The 22,920-nt window shown below is 39.8% G+C and overlaps 1 protein-coding gene across 1 annotated transcript in view; it reads left to right on the forward strand.

The window, feature by feature from the left end:
• The window catches only part of Gnai3 (G protein subunit alpha i3), a 46,947-nt gene that overhangs the window by 11,686 nt on the left and 12,341 nt on the right, over positions 1-22,920 (forward strand). The window contains exons 2-4 of the mRNA XM_090334361.1: positions 14,153-14,195; positions 14,312-14,453; positions 16,284-16,441. Of these exons, the coding sequence (XP_090190487.1) occupies positions 14,153-14,195; positions 14,312-14,453; positions 16,284-16,441 (343 nt within the window). The remainder of the gene's footprint in view (positions 1-14,152; positions 14,196-14,311; positions 14,454-16,283; positions 16,442-22,920) is intronic.

Below are 22,920 nucleotides of genomic sequence, written 5' to 3' on the forward strand. Positions count from 1 at the left end.
AAAGACACTGCAAAATTCCTGTATGTTCTTCACCTGGTCCTATATAGTATCTGGTGATGCATGTAGTTGTCTTGTATGTGCAAAGGTACTTTTGTAACTTAGAGATATGAGAAATAGACAAAATTGTTTATTTTTTGTTTTCTTGGTCTTAACTATGTAGAGCTGGCCTAGAACTCAACTATGTATAGCTCAAACTGGCTTAGAACTTGCAATTATCCTGCTATGACTGAATAGATGTGATTTTAGTAGATGAAGCTGGAAAAGTATGTTTGGGGTTTGGAGAGGTTTTCTTTTTATAGATTTATTATTATGTTTAAATAGTTGTACAAAGGGATGTTAATGCAGTGTGTTAGTTTATATTGTACAGTGTAACTTTTCTCATAATCTCCCACCCTCCTCTATTGTAATTGGAGAGTATTTATTGTGGGATTTGTTTTTTGTTTGGTTTTTAAAACAGGTCTGGATATATAACATTCTCATCTTCAGAGCCTCCTCCCTAGCCTCCCAAGTGTTGGGATTATAAGCATCCACCATTGGCTTTGAAGTTTTACTAGTTTACCTTTTTTTTTTTTTTTTTTTTTGCACCAGTTCTGGAGCTTGACCTTTAGGCCTTTTGTTCAAAGCTAGAATTCCACCAATGGAGCCAACAGTGCCACATCCAGCTTTTTCTAAGTGATTTCTCTTGAAGATAAAAAAAAAAAAAGTCTCATGTGCCGGGCACTATTGTCTCACTCCTGTAATCCTAGCTACTCAGGAGGCTAAGATCTGAAGATCACGTCCAAAGACAACCTGGGCATGAGACTCTAGGTCTAGAGGCTTTACTATTCTACTTCTACCTTTTTATTGGTTAATTGAAAACAAGAATTTTACACACTTTTCTGACTGGATTGGTTTTGAACCATGATCCTCAGATTTCAGCTTCCTGAGTACCTAGGATTATAGCCATGATCCACTGACACCCAGTTGACACATAAATTTTAGGGAATAAATTTAGCATTACCATTAATTTTGGAGTCTATCTCCCACTATAATAAACAATTGTTTGTATGGGTTAAAATGAGATAGTTGGATTACTGATGAATGCCATTTACTTCTTTTGCCATTTACTTTCTTTTGTTCTAAACAAAAAGTAGTTTTTAGTCATGACATGTGCAGCTTCTGTCTAATTTAAGTTTTAATACTATTACTCTCCTTTGTGTGTGTGTGTGCGTGTGCGCGTGTGCGCGTGTGCCAGTCCTGGGCTTGAGCTCAAGGTCTGAGCACTGCCCTTGGACTTTCTCAAGGCTAGAGCTCTACCAGTTGAGCCTCAGCAGCACTTCTGGCTTTTTTCTATGTATGTGGTTCTGAGGAATCAAACCTGGGTCTTTGCATGCTAGGCAAGCATTCTACCACCAGGCCACACTCCCGGCCCCAATCTTTAATTTTTAGAAAGTAATTTTTTTAAAGAATTTATTAACATTGATTTTTACATCATATTTCAAATGACATGCTTAACAAACAAGTATTCAAGAAGGGAATCTATATACAATCACTGGCACTTAGAATTTAGAACATAATTAAAATTAGGCTGAGGGTTTCTATCTCATAGATACATATTAATCTATGTAATAAAATATTATGCCTATAGAGTCACAGATTTTTATGTCTATGTAGTTGTGTTTATATTTCCAATACCATGTCCATAGCATTGGGTATGCAAATATTGAGTCCTCGCTCTTGTACTGTTTGGATCTAAAAGCCACATATTAAGGATACCATGTGCCTTTTGTTCCTTTGGTCTTGACTTGTCTCATTCAACATGATTAGCTCTAAATTCATCCACTTCCCTGCGAATGCCATTGCTTTATCTTGTCTGTTGGCTATGTAGAATTCCATTGTGTGTGTGTGTGTGTGTGTGTGTGTGTGTGTGTGTGTGTGTGTGTGTATACCACATTTTTTGTATCCATTCTTCTGGAGTAGGGCATCTGGACTGTTTCCATCGCCTGGCTATTGTGAATAGTACAGAGATGAACATAGCTGAGCAGGTGTCCTTATCATACCCTGGGTTGTGATGTTCAGGATAGATGCCCAGGAGTGGTATGGCAGGATCGTAGGGAAGGTCAATTTTCAGTTCTTTAAGAAACCTCCACACTGCTTTTCCAGAGTAGCTGAACTAGTTTACATTCCCACCAGCAGTGTAGTAGGGTTCCTTTTTCTCCACAACCCCGCCAGCATCTGTCATTGTCTGAGTTCAAAATCTTGGCCATTCTTGTTGGGGTAAGGTGGTGTCTTAGGGTTGAAAAACTAAAATTTTGAGGGCCAACAAAAAAGTTATTCCAATTTTTTTTCCAGTCCTGGGACTTGAATTCAGGGCCTACACACTGTCCGTGGACACTTTTTGCTCAAGGCTAGTACTCTGCCTCTTAAGCCACAGTGCTACTTCCGACATTTTCTGTGTATATGGTACTGAGGAATGGAACCTAGGGATTCGTATATACTAGGCGAGCACTCGACCACTCTCGACCCAATTCTTTTTTTTTTTTTTGTGGGTCATGGGGCTTGAGCTCTAGGCCTGGGAGTTCCTGGAGCTCTTCAGCTCAAAGCTACGGCCCTATGCCTTGAGCCACAGCCTCACTACATTTTCTAGTGATTAATTGGAGATAAGAGTCTCTGCATTCTTGGCCGGGAGTTTGGCCTAGTGGTAGAGTGCTTGCCTAGCATGCATGAAGACCCGGGTTCGATTCCTCGGTACCACATACATAGAGAAAAAAAAAGCCAGAAGTGGTGCTGAGGCTCAAGTGGTAGAGCTCTAGCCTGGAGAAAGTCCAAGGACAGTGCTCAGGCCCTGAGCTCATGCCCAGGACCGGCAAAAAAAAAAAGCCTCTGCATTCTTTAGTGGCCTTCTTTAGTGCCCTGCCGGCCTTGATCCTCAGATCTCAGCCTCCTGAGTAGCTAGGATTACAGGCCTGAGCCACTTTGTCCTGCTCCAGTTCCTATTTTTACAAACCTATTTCCATTCAGTTCATTTGTTGTTGAGGAACCAAAAAACTCAGAGTTTAGGGTTTTATAGGAGTAAAGGAAGAGTTGAAGAATCTGAGCCGTCTTTTTCCTCTTCCTGGGTCTCTGCTGCCTTCCTAGTTCTGCCTTTCTTTGCTTGTCTTCATTTGTCCTCCTCTATCTCTTTCCAGCTTTTATGGAACAGCTTACTGATTCTTCTTTTGCTTTTTTTGAAAGAACTCTCCTCTTGTGGCATCTAACTGCATGTCTGTCCTGTTCTCACCAGAAACATCCTCCTAATCTTTTCCTTGTGACCTTTGTGCTCAGTCTGATTATAGCCTAAGTTTTCTTTTATGTGTTAATGAATTTTTAGTTTACAACTAACTGTTCCTTTATCTTCTAGTGCCTTCCTCAGAAAATCTGATTTGCTTGTCTGTTGCTTGCCTTTTGAAGCTAGGCTTCAGCAAGTAAACCCTGACACTCCTGTGTTAGACATTTAGTCCCAATCCACTTACCAGGAGGGACATAGCTCACATTGTGTAGGCCATTGCCTCCAAAAAGGAGGGGAAATAAAAGTGTTTCTAGAAGGGATTTATGGCCAAGCAGGTAATCTGAAGTTCTAAAACATTATCTCTGTCTTAGTCACAGCTTACTCACTTATTTTACCCTTTCAACCCTTATTCATCCACTGAACAAGTATTTAATACATGCTCCCCATGTCTCATATACTCCTAGATATAAAGATTACAGGATGAATAAGACAGGTTTGTAGCAGTTTATTCCACTTAAAAGAAGTGGTAGTAGTGATGGGTACAAGAAAACTAGGGTAGGGTTTTGAGAGTAAGGTTAGTGGGAAGTGAGGCTAGTAAGTCCAAATTTATTGCCATTATAGCTATGAAGTGAGAGTTGAAGGCATGGCATAGTCATGAGTGTAGGTGTACAGCTAAGTAGTAATAAAGAGGAAATCTATTTTTATTTTACTTCCCACATTGAAAATTCCATCCATTGCAACTGACATTTACTAAATATGATTGGGCAACTACTGAATATGATAAAAACTCAAGCCATTCATCCCACAGATAATTATTAAGAGCCTACACTGTCCTAGATTGTGCTCGGGATTTTGAGGAAGGGCAACAGAAAAAAAGGATTGTTCTTTGCTTTCAAGGTTTGTGCTTTTGAGTTCAGAGCTAGTGAAGTAATGACTGTGTTCAGGAGAAATGGAGATTACCTTAAGCAGAGAGTTGAAATGTGACTTGAATAGGGTTTCCAGGACCTCTACCTCTCGTGTATGCGTATGCGTGCGCGCCCGTGTGTGTGTGTCTGTGTGTGTGTGTGTGTGTGTGTTGGTCAGTCATGGGACTTAAACTCTGGGACTGTACACTATCCCTGAGTTCTTCAGCTCAAGGCTGTACCACTTGAGCACTGTCCCACTTCAGGTTTTCTGGTGGTTAATTGGAGATAAGAGTGTCATGGACTTTTGTGCCTAAGCTGGTTTTGAACCACGATCCTTAGATCTCAGCTGGGATTACATGTGTGAGCTGCTGGCACCCGGCTTCCAGGGCCTTTTATTTTATTTTATTTATTAATTTATTTTTGCTAGACCCAGGACTTGAACTCAGGGCCTGAGCACTGTCCTTGGACTTTTTTCCACAAGGCTAGAGCTCTACCACTTGAGCCACAGCACCACTTCTGGCTTTTCTATATATGTGGTACTGAGGAATCGAACCCAGGGCTTCATGCATGCTAGGCAAACACTCTACCACTAGGCCAAACTCCCAGCCATTACAGGACCTTTTATATATGCAAAGGTTGGTATATTTAGAATGCTAGTGCATTGGGTGATATTTAATTTCTCTTACAAGACCACAATTCCAGAACCTATTTGAATTTGAAATCTTAGTGTCTACCAGTTCCAGACATGGAGACATATTTGTTTTTTTAAAAAATGATACTCAGTGCCGGGCACCAATGGCTCACATCTGTAATCTTAGCTACTCAGGAGGCTAAGAGCTAGGGATCAAGGTTCCAAGCCAGCCCAGGCACAAAAGGCCGTTAAGACTCTTCCCTCCATTTAACCAGCCAGAAAAGCAGAAGTGGCACTATGGCTCAAGTGGTAGAGCGCTAGCCTTGAGCCAAAGAGCTCAGGGGCAAAACTCAGGCCCAGAGTCGAAGCCTCACGACCGACCCCTTTCCCCCCCCCAAAAAAAATAGTAGGCTGAGATCTGAGGATCGTGGTTGGAAGGTAGCCCACACAGAAAAGTCTCCTGAGACTCTTTAACTCCAATTAACCACTCAAAAACTGGAAGTGGGGGACAAGACACAATGGCTCATGCCTGTAATCTTAGAAAACCAAAGGAAATGTTGCTGAGGCTCAGGGGTAGGACAATAGCCTTGAGCTGAAGAGCTCAGAGCCCAGGCCCAGAGTTCAAACTCCATGATCAAACCCCCCCCCCCCCAAAAAAAAAAACAAAAACCGTAGCTGGGAGTTTGGCCTACTAGTAGAATGCTAACAGGCATGAAGACCCAGGTTTGATTTCTCAGTATCACATACATAGAAAAGGCCGGAAGTGATGCTGTGGCTCAAGTGGTAGAGCTCTTGCTTTGAGAAAGTCCAAGGACAGTGCTTGGGCCCCTTACTTTAACTCCCAGGACTGGCAAAGAAAAAAAGATATGTCAAACCCAGCATGATGATACCCTCCAGCACTTGGGAGGTAGAGGCATAGGACTAGAAACTCAAGACTACTAAAATGCTGTCACAAAACAAAATCAACTCAGATATTCGATGCAAAATGTTTTTTTTTAAACAAAAAACATCCAGTTGCTTCTTGTTTGTTTTGTTTGTATGGGGTTTTTTTGTTCATTTATTTCTGAGGCAGAATATTTTTTCTTTTCTTTTTGTGGTCATGGGGCTTGAACTCCTTCTGGGCACTGTCCCTGAGCTCTTCAGCTCGAGGCTACCGTGAGGCAGAATATTTGTATGTAGTCCAAGCTGGCCTTGAACTCATGATCCTTCTACTTCAGTCTACTTCTGGTTTTCTAGTGGTTAATTGGAGATAAGAGTCTTGCAGACTTTCATGCCTAGGCTGGCTTTGAACCTCGATCATCAGATCTCAGCCTCCTGAGTAGTTAGGATTATAAGTGTGAACCACTGGCACCCAGCAGACATATTTTTAATCTTACTCTTTTTTTTTTCCTGATAGCTATCTTTGAAATAAAAAGGAACCAGTGGAAGTTGGAGGCATAGCTTAGGTAGCAGAGCATCAGCCAGTGATGGAAATAGTCAGATTCTGAGGTCAAGACCTGATCTCCATTAAAAAAAAAAAAAAAGAGTATAAACAATAGGTATCAGGAATCTTTATGGGAAATAGCCTTGGTTATGTTTCTAGGATTATCCTTCTAACAACCTACCTACCTACCTACCTACTTAGTTTTAGCAAGGATGTATTTTGTTATAATAAGGAGAAGGGAAGAAAAACATTTTCTACTTCCCCTTCAGGAAACTGGAGTTAAAGACTCAAGTGAGTTTTTGCAGGGTATTCATTTTTCTTTCCCTCTTTTTAGTTTTGTTTTCTTCCTCTTCTCCCTCTCTAACAATAGAGATCTAACTTGAATGCTTTGCTAGTTTGAGCCTATATAATTATGGAATATTCTCAAGGATGAATGTCTTTCTACTCTGCCCATGCTGGAGTAGGAGTGCTTAACTTTATTAGTGGATTGTTGATAGGAAAGTAAGAATTTGTGTATATCAGAGTAAGAGATTTTTATCAGCTTTTAGTTTCACTGTACTCTTTGATTTTAGAATGCAACCACGCAGCACATCTCAGCAAAAGCTTATTGTATTGTGTAGAGAAGTAAATAGACATGGAATTAAAATTAAGTGACTTATCTAAGGTCTCACAGCTAGATGTGGCAGAGCTAGCACCTAAATTTACTCTTCTATTAAACTGCCTGTGTTTAGAAAAGTCAAATGTATTTGCTGATCAAGCTTTCAGTTGGCTATGTTGGAGGAGCTATGTGTATTTATTCTGGTTATCTGTATGTACGTATACACACACACGCGCGCGTGCACAACGGAGGCCTGGACAACAGAGAATCTTGGTCTAGCACTAGCTAGCAGATTGTCTAAAAGCATGTCATCCTGGGATTTACCAGTCCAGAGCTATGCTCCAGTTATAATCCTGAGATTTCTCTATAGAAACAAATAGTAAAAGGTAAGAAAGGAAAGAGAGGAGAGGGATGGAAAAAGAGGAAGGGAGAGGGGAGAGGAAGAAGGGAAGGCAAGACAAGGGAAGGGAAAGAAAGGGAAAATGGAAAGAAAAGGGTAGTTTAGGTGTCACTGGAATCCCTACTGTCACAGGTGGTAGACCTGTGATGAAACCTCAAGGAAAAGCTATAGAGAATAAGATGGATGAAAAGACTGAGAGGGGGCCGGGAGTTTGGCCTAGTGGTTAAAGTGCTTGCCTAGCATGCATGAAGACCCGGGTTCGATTCCTCGGTACCACATACATAGAAAAAAAGCCGGAAGAGGTGCTGAAGCTCAAGTGGTAGAGCTCTAGCTTTGAGAAAGTCCAAGGACAGTGCTCAGGCCCTGAGCTCAAGCCCAGGACTGGCAAAAAAAAAAAAACCAAAAAAACTGAGAGGGGACAGTTGTAAGAACTGGCTAAAAACATATTTAAGGAAGAGAGTGTGTTTTTGTTCTTCAGGATGGCATGGAGAAAATGACGTAGTTTATTGTAGCTTTTAGGTTACAAAGTTTTAAATGTGTGTGAATCCATACTCCAGCTAGGGTTTTATCACTGTAAAATAACTGCTGAATATTTAGACCATTTCTGCTGGGATTTTCACCACTGTCAGTACTGAAGGAGTTTTTTTGTTGTTGTTGTTGGTTTTTTTTTTTTTTTAAATAAACTGAAAACACATTCACAGGTAATAGCTTGCTGCCATTTATTGAATGTATACTGTGTGTGCTAGGTATTGTTCTAAGCATTTTCTGTCAACCCTGATATATGAGGATATTCATTTTGATTGAATAGATTGAGTAGAAAATAACACAGTATACTTAAGCACCTTATTTGGACTATTTTTAATCACATGAAAGAAAAAAGAGAAGGCATCAGGTGAGGGTAGTTGTGAGTGTCTGACATTTTTTTGAGTTATGTTTTCTTCTCTCTCCTTTTGCCAGTCCTGGGGCCTGGCAATGTCCTTGAGTTTTCTCAAGGCTAGCATTTTACTCTTTGAGCCACAGCACCACTTTCAGCTTTTTCTGTGTATGTGGTACCAAGGAATCAAACCCAGGGCTAGCCAGTGCATGCTAGGCAAGCACTCTACTACTAGGCCACACTCCTAGCCCTCTTCGAGTTAATTTTTAAAGTAAGTCTGTATGTGAACAGAATGAATTTGTTCATATATGATAATGGTTTATGTTCTAATTTAAGAAAATGTTGCAAAAAATCATTGCTATTGTTCATTTTTTATTCCCATAATATAGCATGTTATATATGTAGAAGGGTATGTACTATGATACTTGTTTTTAAAGAGTTTCTTAGAAATAAGAATATAGGTGTAGAGCTTAGATGAAGTGGTAGTACTCCTGCTTTGACATATTTAGGCAAGCACAATGACTATCCTAGAATGTGTCTAGTGAATTGTTTTTCTTCTAGCAATGTTGATGATCATATATCTAAGCTGTATACAAAACTCTTATTTGTTTATACAATGGTTTTCTGTATATGATGATTTTCTGGATTAATTTTACCATTTCTCTGAAGATTGCCTTGTCACTTTTAATTAGATTGGTACAATCTAATACATCTTCCTTACTCTGTCTCAATCTATAAACTCACCTCTAATTCTTTAAATAATAAAATGTCTAGTTTCTGTCACCTTCCTATACCTTTCTCCTTTACATAACTGGAGTCCTACCCCTTCTCCCAGTGCCATCTGCTCTGCTTACAGTCCTCAGTGACCAATATTCTCTGACTATTAATACCCTAGTGGATTGAATCTTTCCTTAAACTTATATTGCAATTTGAAGTAATATAGGCAAAATGGTATAGATCAAGATGGAAAGTCCCAAACACTACGTAAGTAGTCAGAGAGGGAGTTGCAACATGGGAAACACCTTGGGAAAAACTTAAGATGGAGATAACATTGAAGAGAGAAACTTCTGCTGGAGCAGTGAAGCACAGAGATAAACAGGAGGTAATGGGACCTAATGAAAAGGTTTTAGAAAGTGTTTGATAATTGGGAGAATCATTAAACTCATGATTTTTCAGTAGTGCCATTGTACATGTCTAGAAAGTAGAAGCTTTGAACTGGAAGTTTAAGAAAATTATAACAATAACATATAATAGGTACAACATCAGGCTCAGTTAGAAACGTAAAGAGTAGAAGGGTTAATCTGAGAAATACTTAGGGGATTTTGTTACAGCTTGGTAAGGGGAGAAGAGTAAGTAGGTTCCAACTGATTCTTAGATTTCATACAAGGTGTTACATTAGCAAAAGAGTCAAAGGTTTTTTATATAAATTGGTCTGGGTTTTTTTGTGTATAAAATGCCCAGGGATACCTGGGCACTCATGCACACACACATATACACAGAGTGATAGTAAAGTTTGTTAGAAAGAATACACTTTTGATAGACAGATTTCTTTTTCTTTTTGTTTTGTTTTGTATTACTGGAAATTTCCTTACTTTGCTTTTAACCAGGCATGGTTATTTGAATCTAGCATTTTTTTTCTTTTATTGAGATTGGGTTAATTACATACATAATCATTCAACTAATAAGGATCATCATTCTGATTTACAAAGCTTAGGAATAATATAAAAAATACAAACAACTGGCTGGGTGTGATGGGTCATGCCTGTAATCCTAGCTATTCAGGAGGCTGAGATCTGGGGATGGAGGTTCAAAGCCAGCCCGGGCACTAGAGGCAGTGAGACTAGAGGTCCTGATACTGAGACATGAGGCTCTTACCTCCAGTTAATCTCTAGGAAACGGGAAGTGGCTCTGAGGCTCAGGCTCAGGGGTAGAACACTCAGGGATAAGGCAGTAGCCTTGAGCTGAAGAGCTCAGGGACAATGCTCAGGCCCAGGGGTAGGATGGTATAGCCTTGAGCTAAAGAACTTAGGGACAGTGCCCAGGCTCAGAATTCAAGCCCCATGATCCACAAAACAAAACAAAAAACTCCAGTTTTACATAGGAAAGAAGTTTAACTCTTCAAACATTATTGATAAAGTTATTTCTTTCATGATTTGGTGATACGTACCTTTCCTTTCAACTGCTTAGCAGATATTTTTTTTTTTAAATTAGTTCTCTCAGAGTAAAACTTAAGATGGGTACGTATGTATATTTATGAGAATTCTTGACAGTGTCACCAGAAAGTTAGTGTGCTGCTTTAATATTAACTATATAGTGCTACCTGATTACTGAATACATAATACAGTCATATATAAATGTACTTTTTGGTTCTATAAGAAAGTAGTTAATTTTCATATTATTTTGAATTTCATTTTAACTTTTTTTGGGGGGGGCAGTTCTGCAACTTGGACTCAGGGCCTGAGCACTGTCCTTGTACATTTCCTCAAGACTAACGCTCTACCACTTAAGCCACAGTGTCACTTCTGTCTTTTTTTTTTTTTTTTTCTTTGTGTGTGGTGATGAGAAATCAAGCTTGGGTCTTCGTGCATGCTAGGCAAGCACTCTACCACTAGGCCACACTCCTGTCTCCTTAATTTACATTTTTTTATTGGTAAAGTTGAGAAATATTTAGTAAAGGGATCATACTTAGTAACTAATACTCATTTGTTGATAATATTTGAGTGATTTATTTTGGACCCAGTTCCAGACCTTGAAAACACAGAAGTCTTTACTGAGTTTCAGTTTTGGTGAGGAGGACAGAAAATAAGCAAACCTACCATGTGAAGGGATGATACATGCTATGAAAAACTGTGACAGGGTAAGGGGAAACTGTGTTGGGGTGGGAGTTATACATGTAAATTGTAAGGGAAAACTGTTCTGAGGGAAGCAGAAATATCAGTGTAGAAGAAAATCTTGCTGACATTATTTCAAGCAAAGTCTGTGAGTCAGAAACTAGCTAAGTGAGAACCAGTTTGGCATGCTGGAGGGAAAGCACAGAGCTGGTTCTACCAGAGAAGTGAGAATAGAGAGGAATAGAAGATGATGAAGAGGAAGTAGGTAGGGTCTAGAGTATATTAGACCAAAATAAAATACCCGTGCATTTTATTTTGAGTATGAATAGGGGCCATGGACCAACTTTGGTCAGAGTTGTGACCTGCCCTAATGAACTTTTTACAAAGTTTATTTCAGCCATTAAGTGGAAGACTGGTACTAGAAGCTTTTCAGTTATCTAGGCCTGTGGTTTCCTATGTTCAAGTAACAAAACTACTCAAATTATATTCATTTATATTTTCTTTTTCTGTGTGTGCCAACATTAGAGCATCATGCTCACTTGCTTTATCCCCTCCAGGTTGGAACTCTACTATTTGAGCCACAGTTCCACTTCTACTTTCTGGTTAATTGAGAATAAGAATCTCATGGATTTTTCTACATGGGCTGGCTTCAAACTTTGGTCTATAGGTATCAGCCTCCTGAGTAGCTAGAATTACAGGTGTGAGCCACCAGTGCTTGGCATATATTTCCTTTAAAAAAAAAAAAGAAAAGAAAGAAATTAAGTTTACTAATACCTAATATATAGGATTTTCACTATAGCCCCATTGAACCTGCATTTGCTCATATGCCCATTTGTCAGTTTGACCTGAGCAACTGGAAGAATGCTGGTTCCCTATACTGAATGAGGAGAATGAAGAAAGAGTAAGGATTGTTTTGAGATGAGGATGAAGAGTGAGGAATTCAATTGTGGCATTTTGTTTGTGGTGCCCCTTAGATAACATTGAGTGAATGGTTTACATATGTATCTAGAGCCCCAAGGTAAGAAACAGATTTCAATGATCTAAATTTAGGGATCTAGCATTGGGGCAGTGTACCAATCCTGAAACTAAAACTGTGTAAATAGAAATTTCAATCCTGTGGGTAAATTACTTTCTTCATTTACCTCACCTGTTAAAGGAAAATAATGTTTGTCTCACAAGGTTATGAAGATAAATGAGTTACTGCAAGCAAAGTGCTTAGAATAGCCTGACACATAGTAGTAGTACTTACTATTTTTATGAATAAAGTGGTAGACTGCTAGCCTTGAGAAAAACGGACAGTGTCCAGGTCCTGAGTTCAAGCCCCAGAACTGGCACCAAAAAAAGGACAGAAAAGAAACAAGAAGATACAATTCATCTATTAATGAAGTTAGAAAATGTTATTGGAGATTCATTTAGATGGGTGGATTTGGTAATGGGAAAATGAGAACTTTTTCTCTAAATGATTTTAAAAAAGAGACTGGAGACTCAATGAATGGGACTACCGAAAAATAAAAAGTTTCTGTGTAGATAAAAGCATAACCACTAGAGAGACAGCCAACCAGCTGGGAAAAGATATTTACCAATAATACATCAGACAAATGCTTAATACCCAGAATCTACAGGGAACTCAAGAAACTAATCCCCCCCAAACCTAACAAAGCAATCACTAAATGGGCAAGGGAACTAAAGAGAGACTTATCAAAAGAAGAGGTTTAAAATGTCAGAAAATGTTCATCATCCATGGTCATAAAGGAAATGCAAATAAAAACAACCCTAAGACACCACCTTATTCCAACAAGAATGGCCAAGATTTTGAACTCAGACAATGACAGTTGCTGGCGGGGTTGTGGAGAAAAAGGAACCCTACTATACTGCTGATGGGATTGTAAGCAAGTTCAGCCATTCTGGAAAGCAGTGTGGAGGTTCCTTAAAGAACTGAAAATAGACCTTCCCTATGATCCTGCCATACCACTCCTGGGCATCTATCCTGAACATCATGACCCAGGATATTATAAAGACACCTGCTCAGCTATGTTCATCTCTGTACTATTCACAATAGCCAGGCGATGGAAACAATCCAGATGCTCTACTGCAGATGAATGGATACAGAAAATGTGATACACACACACACACACACAATGGAATTCTACGTAGCCAACAGACAAGATAAAGCAATGGCATTTGCAAGGAAGTGGATGAATTTAGAGCTAATCATGTTGAATGAGACAAGTCAAGACCAAAGGAACAAAAGGCACATGGTATCCTTAATATGTGGCTTTTAGATCCAAACAGTACAAGAGCGAGGACTCAATATTTGCATACCCAATGCTATGGACATGGTATTGGAAATATAAACACAACTACATAGATGTAAAAACCTATGACTCTATAGACATAATGTTTTATTACATAGATTAATATGTATCTATGAGATAGAAACCCTCAGCCTAATTTTAATTATGTTCTAAATTCTAAGTGCCAGTGATTGTATATAGATTCCCTTCTTGAATACTTGTTTGTTAAGCATGTCATTTGAAATATGATGTAAAAATCAATGTTATTAATGAATTAGAAATAGATAGGGTTTGTAATGTTGGAGAGACAAGAGGTAGTATTTAGAAGTTGTGCTTTGCGGGTTTTTTTGGGGGGTGAGTGGGGGTTTTTTTGGTTTTTTTTGTTTGTTTGTTTGTTTTGGTTGGTTGTGGGACTTGAACTCTGGGCCTGGGCACTGTCCCTGAGCTCTTCAGCTCAAGGTTACTGGCCTACCCCTTGAGCCACAGCACCACTTCCAGTTTTCTGGTGGTTAATTGGAGATAAGAGTCTCACAGGCTTTAGGGCCCTGCCTGACTTTGAACAGCAATCCTTAGATCTCAGCCTCCCAAATAGCTAGGATTACAGGTATGAGCCACTGCGCCCAGCTCATTCTAATTTTTTAATTATTTGTTTTTAATTATTTTTTAATTATTTATTTTTTAATTACTTATTTTTCCAGTCCTGGGGCTTGAACTCGGGGCCTGGGTACTGTTCTTGAGCTTTCCCAAGCCTCGTGCTCTACCACTTGAGCCACAGCACCACTTCCAGCTTTTTCTGTGAAGGTGCTAACCAAGGAATTGAATCCAGGGCTTTTGCAGGCTAGGTAACTACATTCTACCACTAGGCCAAACTCCCAGTTATTCATTCTTGTTTTCTTACCTTTATGTTTGATTACAGAGAAATTCAAAATTTTCTTTTGTTTTCTTTCAGGTGCTGGAGAATCTGGTAAAAGTACCATTGTGAAACAAATGAAGTAAGTTCAAGCAAGGCCTTTCATAAGGCTAGATCTCCTCCAAATATTTAAAGATTCCATAGTTAGTTTTCATTTTAGATCTTTAGTATTGACTTGTGGTTTTCTTGTTTTTAAAGAATCATTCATGAGGATGGCTATTCAGAGGACGAATGTAAACAATATAAAGTAGTTGTCTACAGCAATACTATTCAGTCCATCATTGCAATTATAAGAGCAATGGGACGGTTAAAGATTGATTTCGGGGAAGCTGCCAGAGCAGTAAGTATTTCTCATTTCTTCTTCACTTGCTTTTATTTAGTAAGTGGAGTTAAGCCGAATGTGTCATGTTTTAGGGAAATGAATTTTAGCAACAAAATAAGATGTAGCCAAGAAAGTACTGTGTGCTCTTTTGAGACGTGTTTATAGTTTGCTTTAGAAGCTACTGGATTACCACAAAATGAGTCTAGGAAATGTTAGATCTGCCCAGAAGAACAACCTATATGGCCATACCACCCTGAATATGCCCAGTCATGCCTGATGTCAGAAGCTAAGCAGTGTCAGGCCTGGTTAGTATTTGAATGGGAGACCACCTGGGAAGAGGACTGTTCTCCTGGGCAGATCTAACAGAAAATTGGATTGTGTGGATGTATATACATTAAGTGGTAATTGCTCTCTTCAATTTGTGTGCTTTTAAAAAGTAGTTTTTAATTGGGGGCCTGAACTCAGGCCACAGCCCTTAGCTTCCTAGATAAGTGTTCTACCACTTCAGCCATACTTCTAGCCCTTTTTTCTTTTAGGCTTTTGCTTTTTCAGATAAGTGTTTTATACTTTTGCCTTGAGTCATCTTTGAACTGTGATACTTGCTAAACTTACTTAGTTTTACAGAATCTACAGTATAAAATCCTACACAGATTTGAAAGCTGTTGTTCTTTTTCATTTTATATGTGAGGGTTTATATTTATAGTTCCTCTCTTCTTTCTCTAATTTTTATGGTTGGTTGCAGAGTATCATAGACTCTTCTGCCCAGACTGGCTTAGAACCTCAGTCCTCAGAATAACAAGGATTAGAGGTGTGAACCACTGTTGTTTGTTGTTACTTTGTTTGTAATTCTAGAAATTGAACTTAAAGCCTTGTATAAGTTAGGCAAATACTCTACCATGAGTTACATTGCCAGTCTGTTTTGTTTAAAATTTTAATCTTTGAGGCCTGGGGATGCAGGTCAATGGTAGAGGACTTGGCCTAGTGTGTGTGTAAAACCCTGAGTTTAATCTCTAGCTCTGAAATGGAGGGTAGAGAGATAAAGATAAGTATTTGGAAGGATATGCAAGTATTTTCTGCCGTCAGTCCATCTATCTTTGTATCTCTGTAATTCTAATCTGTTATTTATATTAAAAAATTTCGGGATGTACTCAGGAGACATGGTTCTCAAAGCTAGCCCAGGCATGAGAGTCCATGAAACTCTTACCTCCAATTAACCACCAGAAAACAAGAAGTGGTCCTGTGGCTCAAGTGGTAGAGTGATAGCCTTTCAGGGATAGTGCCCAATCCCAGAGTTCAACTCTTTGACAGGGGGGGTGGGGGAGGCGTGGAATTCAGTCAGTAATCTTAAATAACCTGAATGGAGCTGGATGGAGATTTGTCAGAGATTTTCTCTGAGATGGTAGTGTGATTTTGAGAAACTAGGAGCAAAATCATTTTTCAGCTTAGTCCTGAACTTACAACTTCAGTGGAGTGACAAGAGAAAAAGACTTCCTTACCAGAGGCCTCTGGGACACCTCTTTAAAAGTAGAATGTGCAACAAGCCAGTGCTAGTGGCTTACACTTGTAATCCTAGTTACTTGAGAGGCCAATATCTGAGGAAGGTTTTTTGAAGCCAGTCCAGGCAGAAGAGTCTTAAGAGACTCTTAAATCCAGTTTGCTATGAAAAGGCCAGAAGTAAGTTGTGACAGAAGTGAGAGTGTGGGGGCCTGAATCCAAGCTCTAGTATCAGCACTAAAAACAAACTAATACAATAGGACCATGGGTATGGGTAACAAGACTGGCAAGTGGTAAAAGAAATAAAGACTCATCTGTCTGTCTGTCTTGTCCGTCTTTCTCAACTATTTTCAGGATGATGCACGGCAGTTATTTGTTTTAGCTGGCAGTGCTGAAGAAGGAGTCATGACTTCAGAACTAGCAGGAGTGATTAAACGATTATGGCGAGATGGTGGGGTACAAGCATGCTTCAGTAGATCCAGGGAATATCAACTCAATGATTCTGCTTCATAGTAAGTCATTTTTCTCTGTGAAAATGGAAAATAACCAAGTGACCCTATAGAAAGTTTAGAGCTGGAAGGGGTGGGCTGCGGGGTGCTAATTGAAGCCTTTCTGTTTATTAGGCCTATGCCTTTCCACTTGAACTATGATTCCCAGGGTTTTTTTTTGTTTTGTTTTGCTTTATTTTTTGGATAAGGTTTCATGCTTTCTGTCCCAAGCCAACTTTGAACCATGTTCTTCCCACTTACTGTAGTCTTTAATGTAGATTGGTTTAACCTAGCTTGTTAGTTGAGATGGAATTCTAATTTACTACTCATTTATTCTCTGAGTCTCCCTGTACCTACCACCTAAGTAGCATGTACCACAATGCCTGGCTTTCAGTGCCCATTCTTTTATTTCTTTTATTTTTTGCCAGTCCTGAGCCTTGAACTCAGGGCCTGGGCACTGTCAGGTAGCACTCTACCTCCTGAGCCATAGCACTACTTCGAATCCATGCTAGACAAACACTACCACTAGGCCACTCTCCTGGCCCTTTCAGTGTCCATTTTTAAAGAAGTATTTAAGTATTAGAAACTCTGAGATGTCTGTAGAAATCCTATATTGCCTCCATTTAGGATTATAGAGTCTGTCTGGTCATTTATATGATTTGGAGGGGAAAAAGTTAGCTTCTGGAGTATAAATTTAACACCACAAAATTAGATGGACAATATATTTACAATATGCAAGGGAAGAGAGACAAACTAGATGTCTTTTTACTCAAGTTTCTTTTGCCGGAGGGTTAGGCATTGAAAACCAGCTAAAGGGAAAATTAAAATTGTGACATTGCTTTTATGTAGCCAACTACCTGTGTATGGGCTACGCTGTGGATTTCTCAGTACTAGTCTTCACTTAAACTTTTTGCATAACTTACCAGTTTGCATAGAAAGAGAATACTAAGTCACAGAACAATTTCCTTTTTTTTTTTTTTTTTTCTTTTTGCCAATCCTGGCTTGAACTCAGGGCCTGAGCACTGTCCTTGGGCTTTCTCAAGGCTCTACGACCTGCCACAGCACCATTTGTGGCTTTTTCTGTGTATTTGGTAACCAAGCAATAAAACCTGGATCTTCATGCATACCAGGCAAGCACGATACCACTAGGCCAAACTCCTGGCCAATGAGAGAAGAATGTGATGAATCTTTTTGTCAAAGAAATTTTCTTATATGATAGTGGAGAATTGGTAAGTCACAAGTCTGTTAAGCTTTCTACCTTTTATACATATATATAAAACTATATATAACTATAACTATATATACCTATATATGTATAGTGATATATATCTATATAGAGATAGATATCTACATAGTGTTGTTCGTTTTTTTTATTTTTGTCAATCATGGGACTTGAGCTCTGGGCCTGGGTGCTATCCCTGAGCTCTTCAGCTCAAGCCTATCACCTTACTCTTGAGCCACAGTGCCACTTCCGGTTTTCTGGTGGTTAATTGGAGATTAGAGTGCCTGAGCCTTTAGTGCCTGGGCTAGCTTTGAACTACAATCCTCAGATCTCAGCCTCCTGAGTAGCTAGGATTACAGGGGTGAGCTACTGAGAGCCTGGCTTATACATATATTTTTATATGATTTATATGTATAGTGTGCTTTTTCATACGCTGCATTTTCATTTTTTTATTTTTTTGGTGCTAATCTGGGATTTGAACTCAAGGCCTGGGCTCTATCCCTTATGTTTTTTGCTCAAGACTAGCACTCTGCCACTTTAGCCACAGCTCTGCTTCCGCACTTTTGCTGGTTAATTGGAGAAAGAGTGTCATGAGCTTGCCTGCTGGTACTGATTTCGAACTATGAGCTCTGCTTTTCATAGGACTTTTTAGGAGCTAGGTAAACACTTGTTATTTGTACCTCTCTCTGTTCTAGATAAAAGCACTTTTAATCATGAAAACATTTTCCTCAATATACATATACATATATACATACATACGTTCTCCCATCCCCTTATGTTGATACTGAGGCTTAAAATCAGGGCCAGAACAGGTCTCCTTAACATTTTTCTCAAGATGGAACTCCTTTTTTTTTTTTTTTTTTTTTTTTTTGCCAGTCCTGGGCTTGAACTCAGGGTCTGAGCATGTCCTTGGACTTTCTCAAGGCTAGAGCTCTACCACTTGAGCCTCAGCACCACTTATGGCTTTTTTTCTATATATGTGGTACTGAGGTCTTCGTGCATGCTAGGAAAGTACTCTACCACTAGGCCAAACTCCTGGCCGGGCATTCTTATCATTTGAGCCACAGCTCCACTTCTATGTGTGTGATTAATTACAGATGAGAGATTCATGGACTTTTCTGCCCAGGTTGACTTTGAACCAGCTTAGATCTCAGTCTTCTGATAATGTTTTACTATCTTTATTTCCCCATCTTAATACTGTCTAAATTGATATAAGAAGGAATTAGATATTTGGAAAGCTTATTGATCTTTCAACGAAAATGACTTTATGAGCAAATGTTTTAAAACAATGTTTTTCCAAATTTTTTTTTGTTATTTTTGTTGTGGGGCTTGAACTTAGAGCATGTTTTTCCATGAAGGGTAGCACTGTATCTGCCATGTTGAGCCACAGCGCCACTTCCAGTTTTCTGGAAGCTAATTGGCCATAGGAGTTTCAGAGACTTGCCTGCTTGGGCTGGCTTCAAACCGTGATCCTTAGATCTCAACCTCCTGAGTATCTGGTTGTAGGCATGAGCTACCAGCACTAAGCCTACAAAAAAAAATTTAGTAAAAGATTTTATTAACACTGATTTTTTTATCTCATATTCAGATGTCGAGTTTAACAAACAAGTATTCAAGAATTGAATCTCTATATGCGATTACTGGCACAAAGTCTACAAAATGTTTTAAAACAAACATTTTACAAACATTTCAGAGTTCTCACCCTCTTGTCTCTGAGCTGCTTTTGATCAAGGCCGGTAGTACTCAGCACTTGATCCACAGGACCACTTCTGACTTTTTTTGTGTATGTGGTACTGAGTAATTGAACCTAGGACTTCGTGCATGCTAGACAAGCACTCTACCACTAAGCCACATTCCCCTCACTCACCTTCTAATGTTTTTAGTTGTTATATATTTTGATACTCTACATAATTCTTCCAGTAGTCACCAAAGGTAAATCTTAATTACTACTTTATCTTTATATGTTGAGTAAGCTCTGAATCCTGAAGTCTGTGTGACTTACAGAGTTGTTTCTGACCTCCCCACCCCCCATAATTGTTTGTCTCAGCTTGACTTTTTTGTTTTTTTTTTTTTTCTTTTTTGCCAGTCCTGTGGCTTGAATGCAGGGCCTGACCACTGTCCCTGAGCTTCTTTTTTTCAGGGCTAGCACTCTATCATTTGAGCCACAGTGCTACTTCCAGCATTTTCAGTTTATATGATACTGAGGAATGGCTAGGGCTTTATGCATGCTAGGCAAAAACTACCACTCAGCCACATTCCCAACCTCAGCTTGACTTCTTAACATTAATGTTGGTATTTGGTTTGACTCACTTAAATGAATGCGACTTGCTCTTCAGGATTTTCTGTAGTGTAAAAATAGTGAAGAACTTGGGGATTTTATTGTTACTGTTTTATTTTGTTTTGTTTTCTCTTGTTGGCCAGTCCTGGGACTTGAACTAAGTCCTGTGGCTTAGGCACTGTACTTGAGCTTTCTCAAGGCTGGCCCTCTACCACTTAAGCTACAGTACCATTTCTGGATTTTTGGGGGGATATGTGATACCAAGAAATCAAACCCAGGGCTTCATGCATGCTAGGCAAGCATTCTTCCACTAGGTCACACTCCTGGCCCCATTACTGTGTTTTTTTTTAAGTCCAAGTTCCACTGTATTTAACCTAGACTGACCTTGGTCTCATGACCCTGTTCTTCATCTCCTAAATGCTGGGATTAAGAACTGGGCGTATTGGCTTATACTTGTAATCCTAGCTACTCAGGAGGCTGAAATCTGAGGATCACAGTTCAAAGCCAACCTGAGCAAAAATGTCTGTGAGGGCCGGGAGTTTGGCCTAGTGGTAGAGTGCTTGCCTAGCATGCACGAAGACTCAGGTTCGATTCCTCGGTACCACATACACAGAAAAAAGCCAGAAATGGTGCTGAGGCTCAAGTGGTAGAGCTCTAGCCTTGAGAAAGTCCAAGGACAGTGTTCAGGCCCTGAGCTCAAGCCCAGGACTGGCAAAAAAAAGTCTGTGAGACTCTTATCTCCAATTAACCACCAGAAAACCAAAAGTGGTGCTGTGGATCAAGGTGGTAGAGTACTAACCTTGAGCTGAAAAACTCAGGGATAGTGCCCAGCCAGATTTCAAGCCCCATGATTAACACCCACCTCCCCCCCACCCCCAGAGGGGGGGGGAATACGTGCGTGCGTGCGTGTGTGTGTGTGTGTGTGTGTAGCTTTGAAGCAATCATCTTTTATAGCTTTTTCTTTTTTTCCCAGAGGGAAGATGGAACTCAGAGCCTTACATTTACCAGGCAATTCTTTTTTTTTTTTTTTTTTTTGCCAGTCCTGGGCTTGAGCTCAGGGCCTGAGCACTGTCCTTGGACTTTCTCAAGGCCAGAGCTCTACCACTTGAGCCTCAGCACCACTTCCAGCTTTTTTCTATATATGTGGTACCAAGGAATCGAACCCGGGTCTTTGTGCTTGCTAGGCAACCACTTTAACCACTAGGCCAAACTCCCGGCCCCTTACCAGGCAATTCTTCCACTGAACTATATCTTCAGTCCTGAAGCCATCTTTTGGTTATATCACTGAATAAATTTTTTAGAGTTTGATTTTTGCTTAGGATAAAAAGACAAAAAAAAAAAACCTAACAAACCCAAAACACCAAAAAATAAAAACCGGACTGGGGATATAACTTAGCAATAGAGTAGTTGCTTAGTATGGTGGATGCCCTGGCTTTGAACTCTGGCACTGGTAAAGAAAGAAAAACCCAAAGAACTTCTAGTCTTTCTTGAATAAAGACAAGAAGTATCTTTCCTCATCTCCACTCCTCCCTCTCCCTCCCCCACTCCCTCTCCCTCTCCTCTCCTCTCCTCCTTCCCTTCTTCCCTGTTTTCCTTTTCTTTCTTCTTTTTCATCTCTTTTAATTTAATTTAATTTCTTGTTTTTCTCTTCTATTTTATTTGTGTTTGTCCTTGGGCTTGAACTTAAGTCCTATATGCTGTCCTTGAGCTTTTGTGCACAAAGCTAGTGTCCTGCTGCTTCAACTATAGCTCTATTCTGGCTTTTTGCTTTTTTTTTTTTCCTTCTAGTCATTTGAACTTCAGTCCTAGTTTCCTGAGTAGCTAGAATTACAGGTATTGAAGCCATCAGTACCTAGCTTCCTTTCTTTCTTTTTCTTTCTTTCTTTCTTTTTCTTTCTTTCTTTCTTTCTTTCTTTCTTTTTTCTCTTCCTCCTCTTCCTCCTCCTTCTCCTCTGTCTTCTCCTTCTCCTCTTCTTCCTCCTCCTTCCTTCCTTCCTTTTATTCTTTCTCTTCCTCCTCCTCCTCCTCTTTCTCCTCCTCCTTCTTCTCCTCCTTCTCCTTTTCCTCCTCCTCTTCCTCCTCCTCCCCCTCCTTCTTCTCTTCCTCGTCCCCCCCCCTCCTCTTCCTTCCTTTTAGTGTTAGTCGTGGGGCTTGTACTCAGTCCCTGAGCTCTTCAGCTCAAGGCTATTACCCTACCCCTTGAGCCACAGCCCCACTTCTGGTTTTCTAGTGGTTAAATGGAGATAAGAGTCTCCTGTTCTTTACTGCTCCTGCCCGGGCTGTCTTTGAACTAAGATCCTCAAATCTCAGCCTCCTGAGTAGCTAGGATTACAGCTGTGAGCCACCATGCCCAGCTTTTTTTAAAAAAACAAACAAACAGATTTTTGCTATTTTTCAGATTGGCCTCAAACTTAGCCTCATTTTACTGAGTGTGGGGATGGGCATGTTCTACTGTGTCCTTCTAGAAAATGGTGAATATGGTTCTTTTCTCCATTTTAATAATTCACATACCACAATCTAATGCTCTATTGAAGGGTTAAATATGTCAGTGACACAGTTGATTTTATATTTTAAGAATTTTTCTTTGGGGTGTGTGTGTGTGCGCGTGCGCGTGCGTGCATGTGTGCGCATGTGTGCATGCCTGTCTGTACTGGTCCTGGGGTTTGAACTCAGTTCCTTGGTGTTGTCCCTGAGCTTTTGTTCTTCAGGCTACAGCACTCTACACTTTAGCCACAGTTCTACTTCCTACTTTTTGATAGTTACGTAGAGATAAGAACCTCATGGGCTTGCCTGCCCACACTGGCTTCCAGCTGCAACCCTCACATCCCAGCTTCTTGAATAAATAGGATCATACTGGCACCTGTTTTTCGTGGTTTTGTTTTGGGATTTTTTGTTTTGTTTTGGGTTTTTTTTCTTTTTAATAAATTTTCTTTTTAATGTCATGTTGTTTGTGAAATTATGGGACTTGGGGGGAAGAATTGGGTTGCATTTCTGCTAGCCTGA

Source organism: Megascapheus bottae, chromosome 6 (genome assembly GCF_031878675.1).
Source record: "Megascapheus bottae isolate mThoBot1 chromosome 6, mThoBot2.hap1, whole genome shotgun sequence".
In the NCBI taxonomy this organism is placed as follows: Eukaryota; Metazoa; Chordata; class Mammalia; order Rodentia; family Geomyidae; genus Megascapheus; species Megascapheus bottae.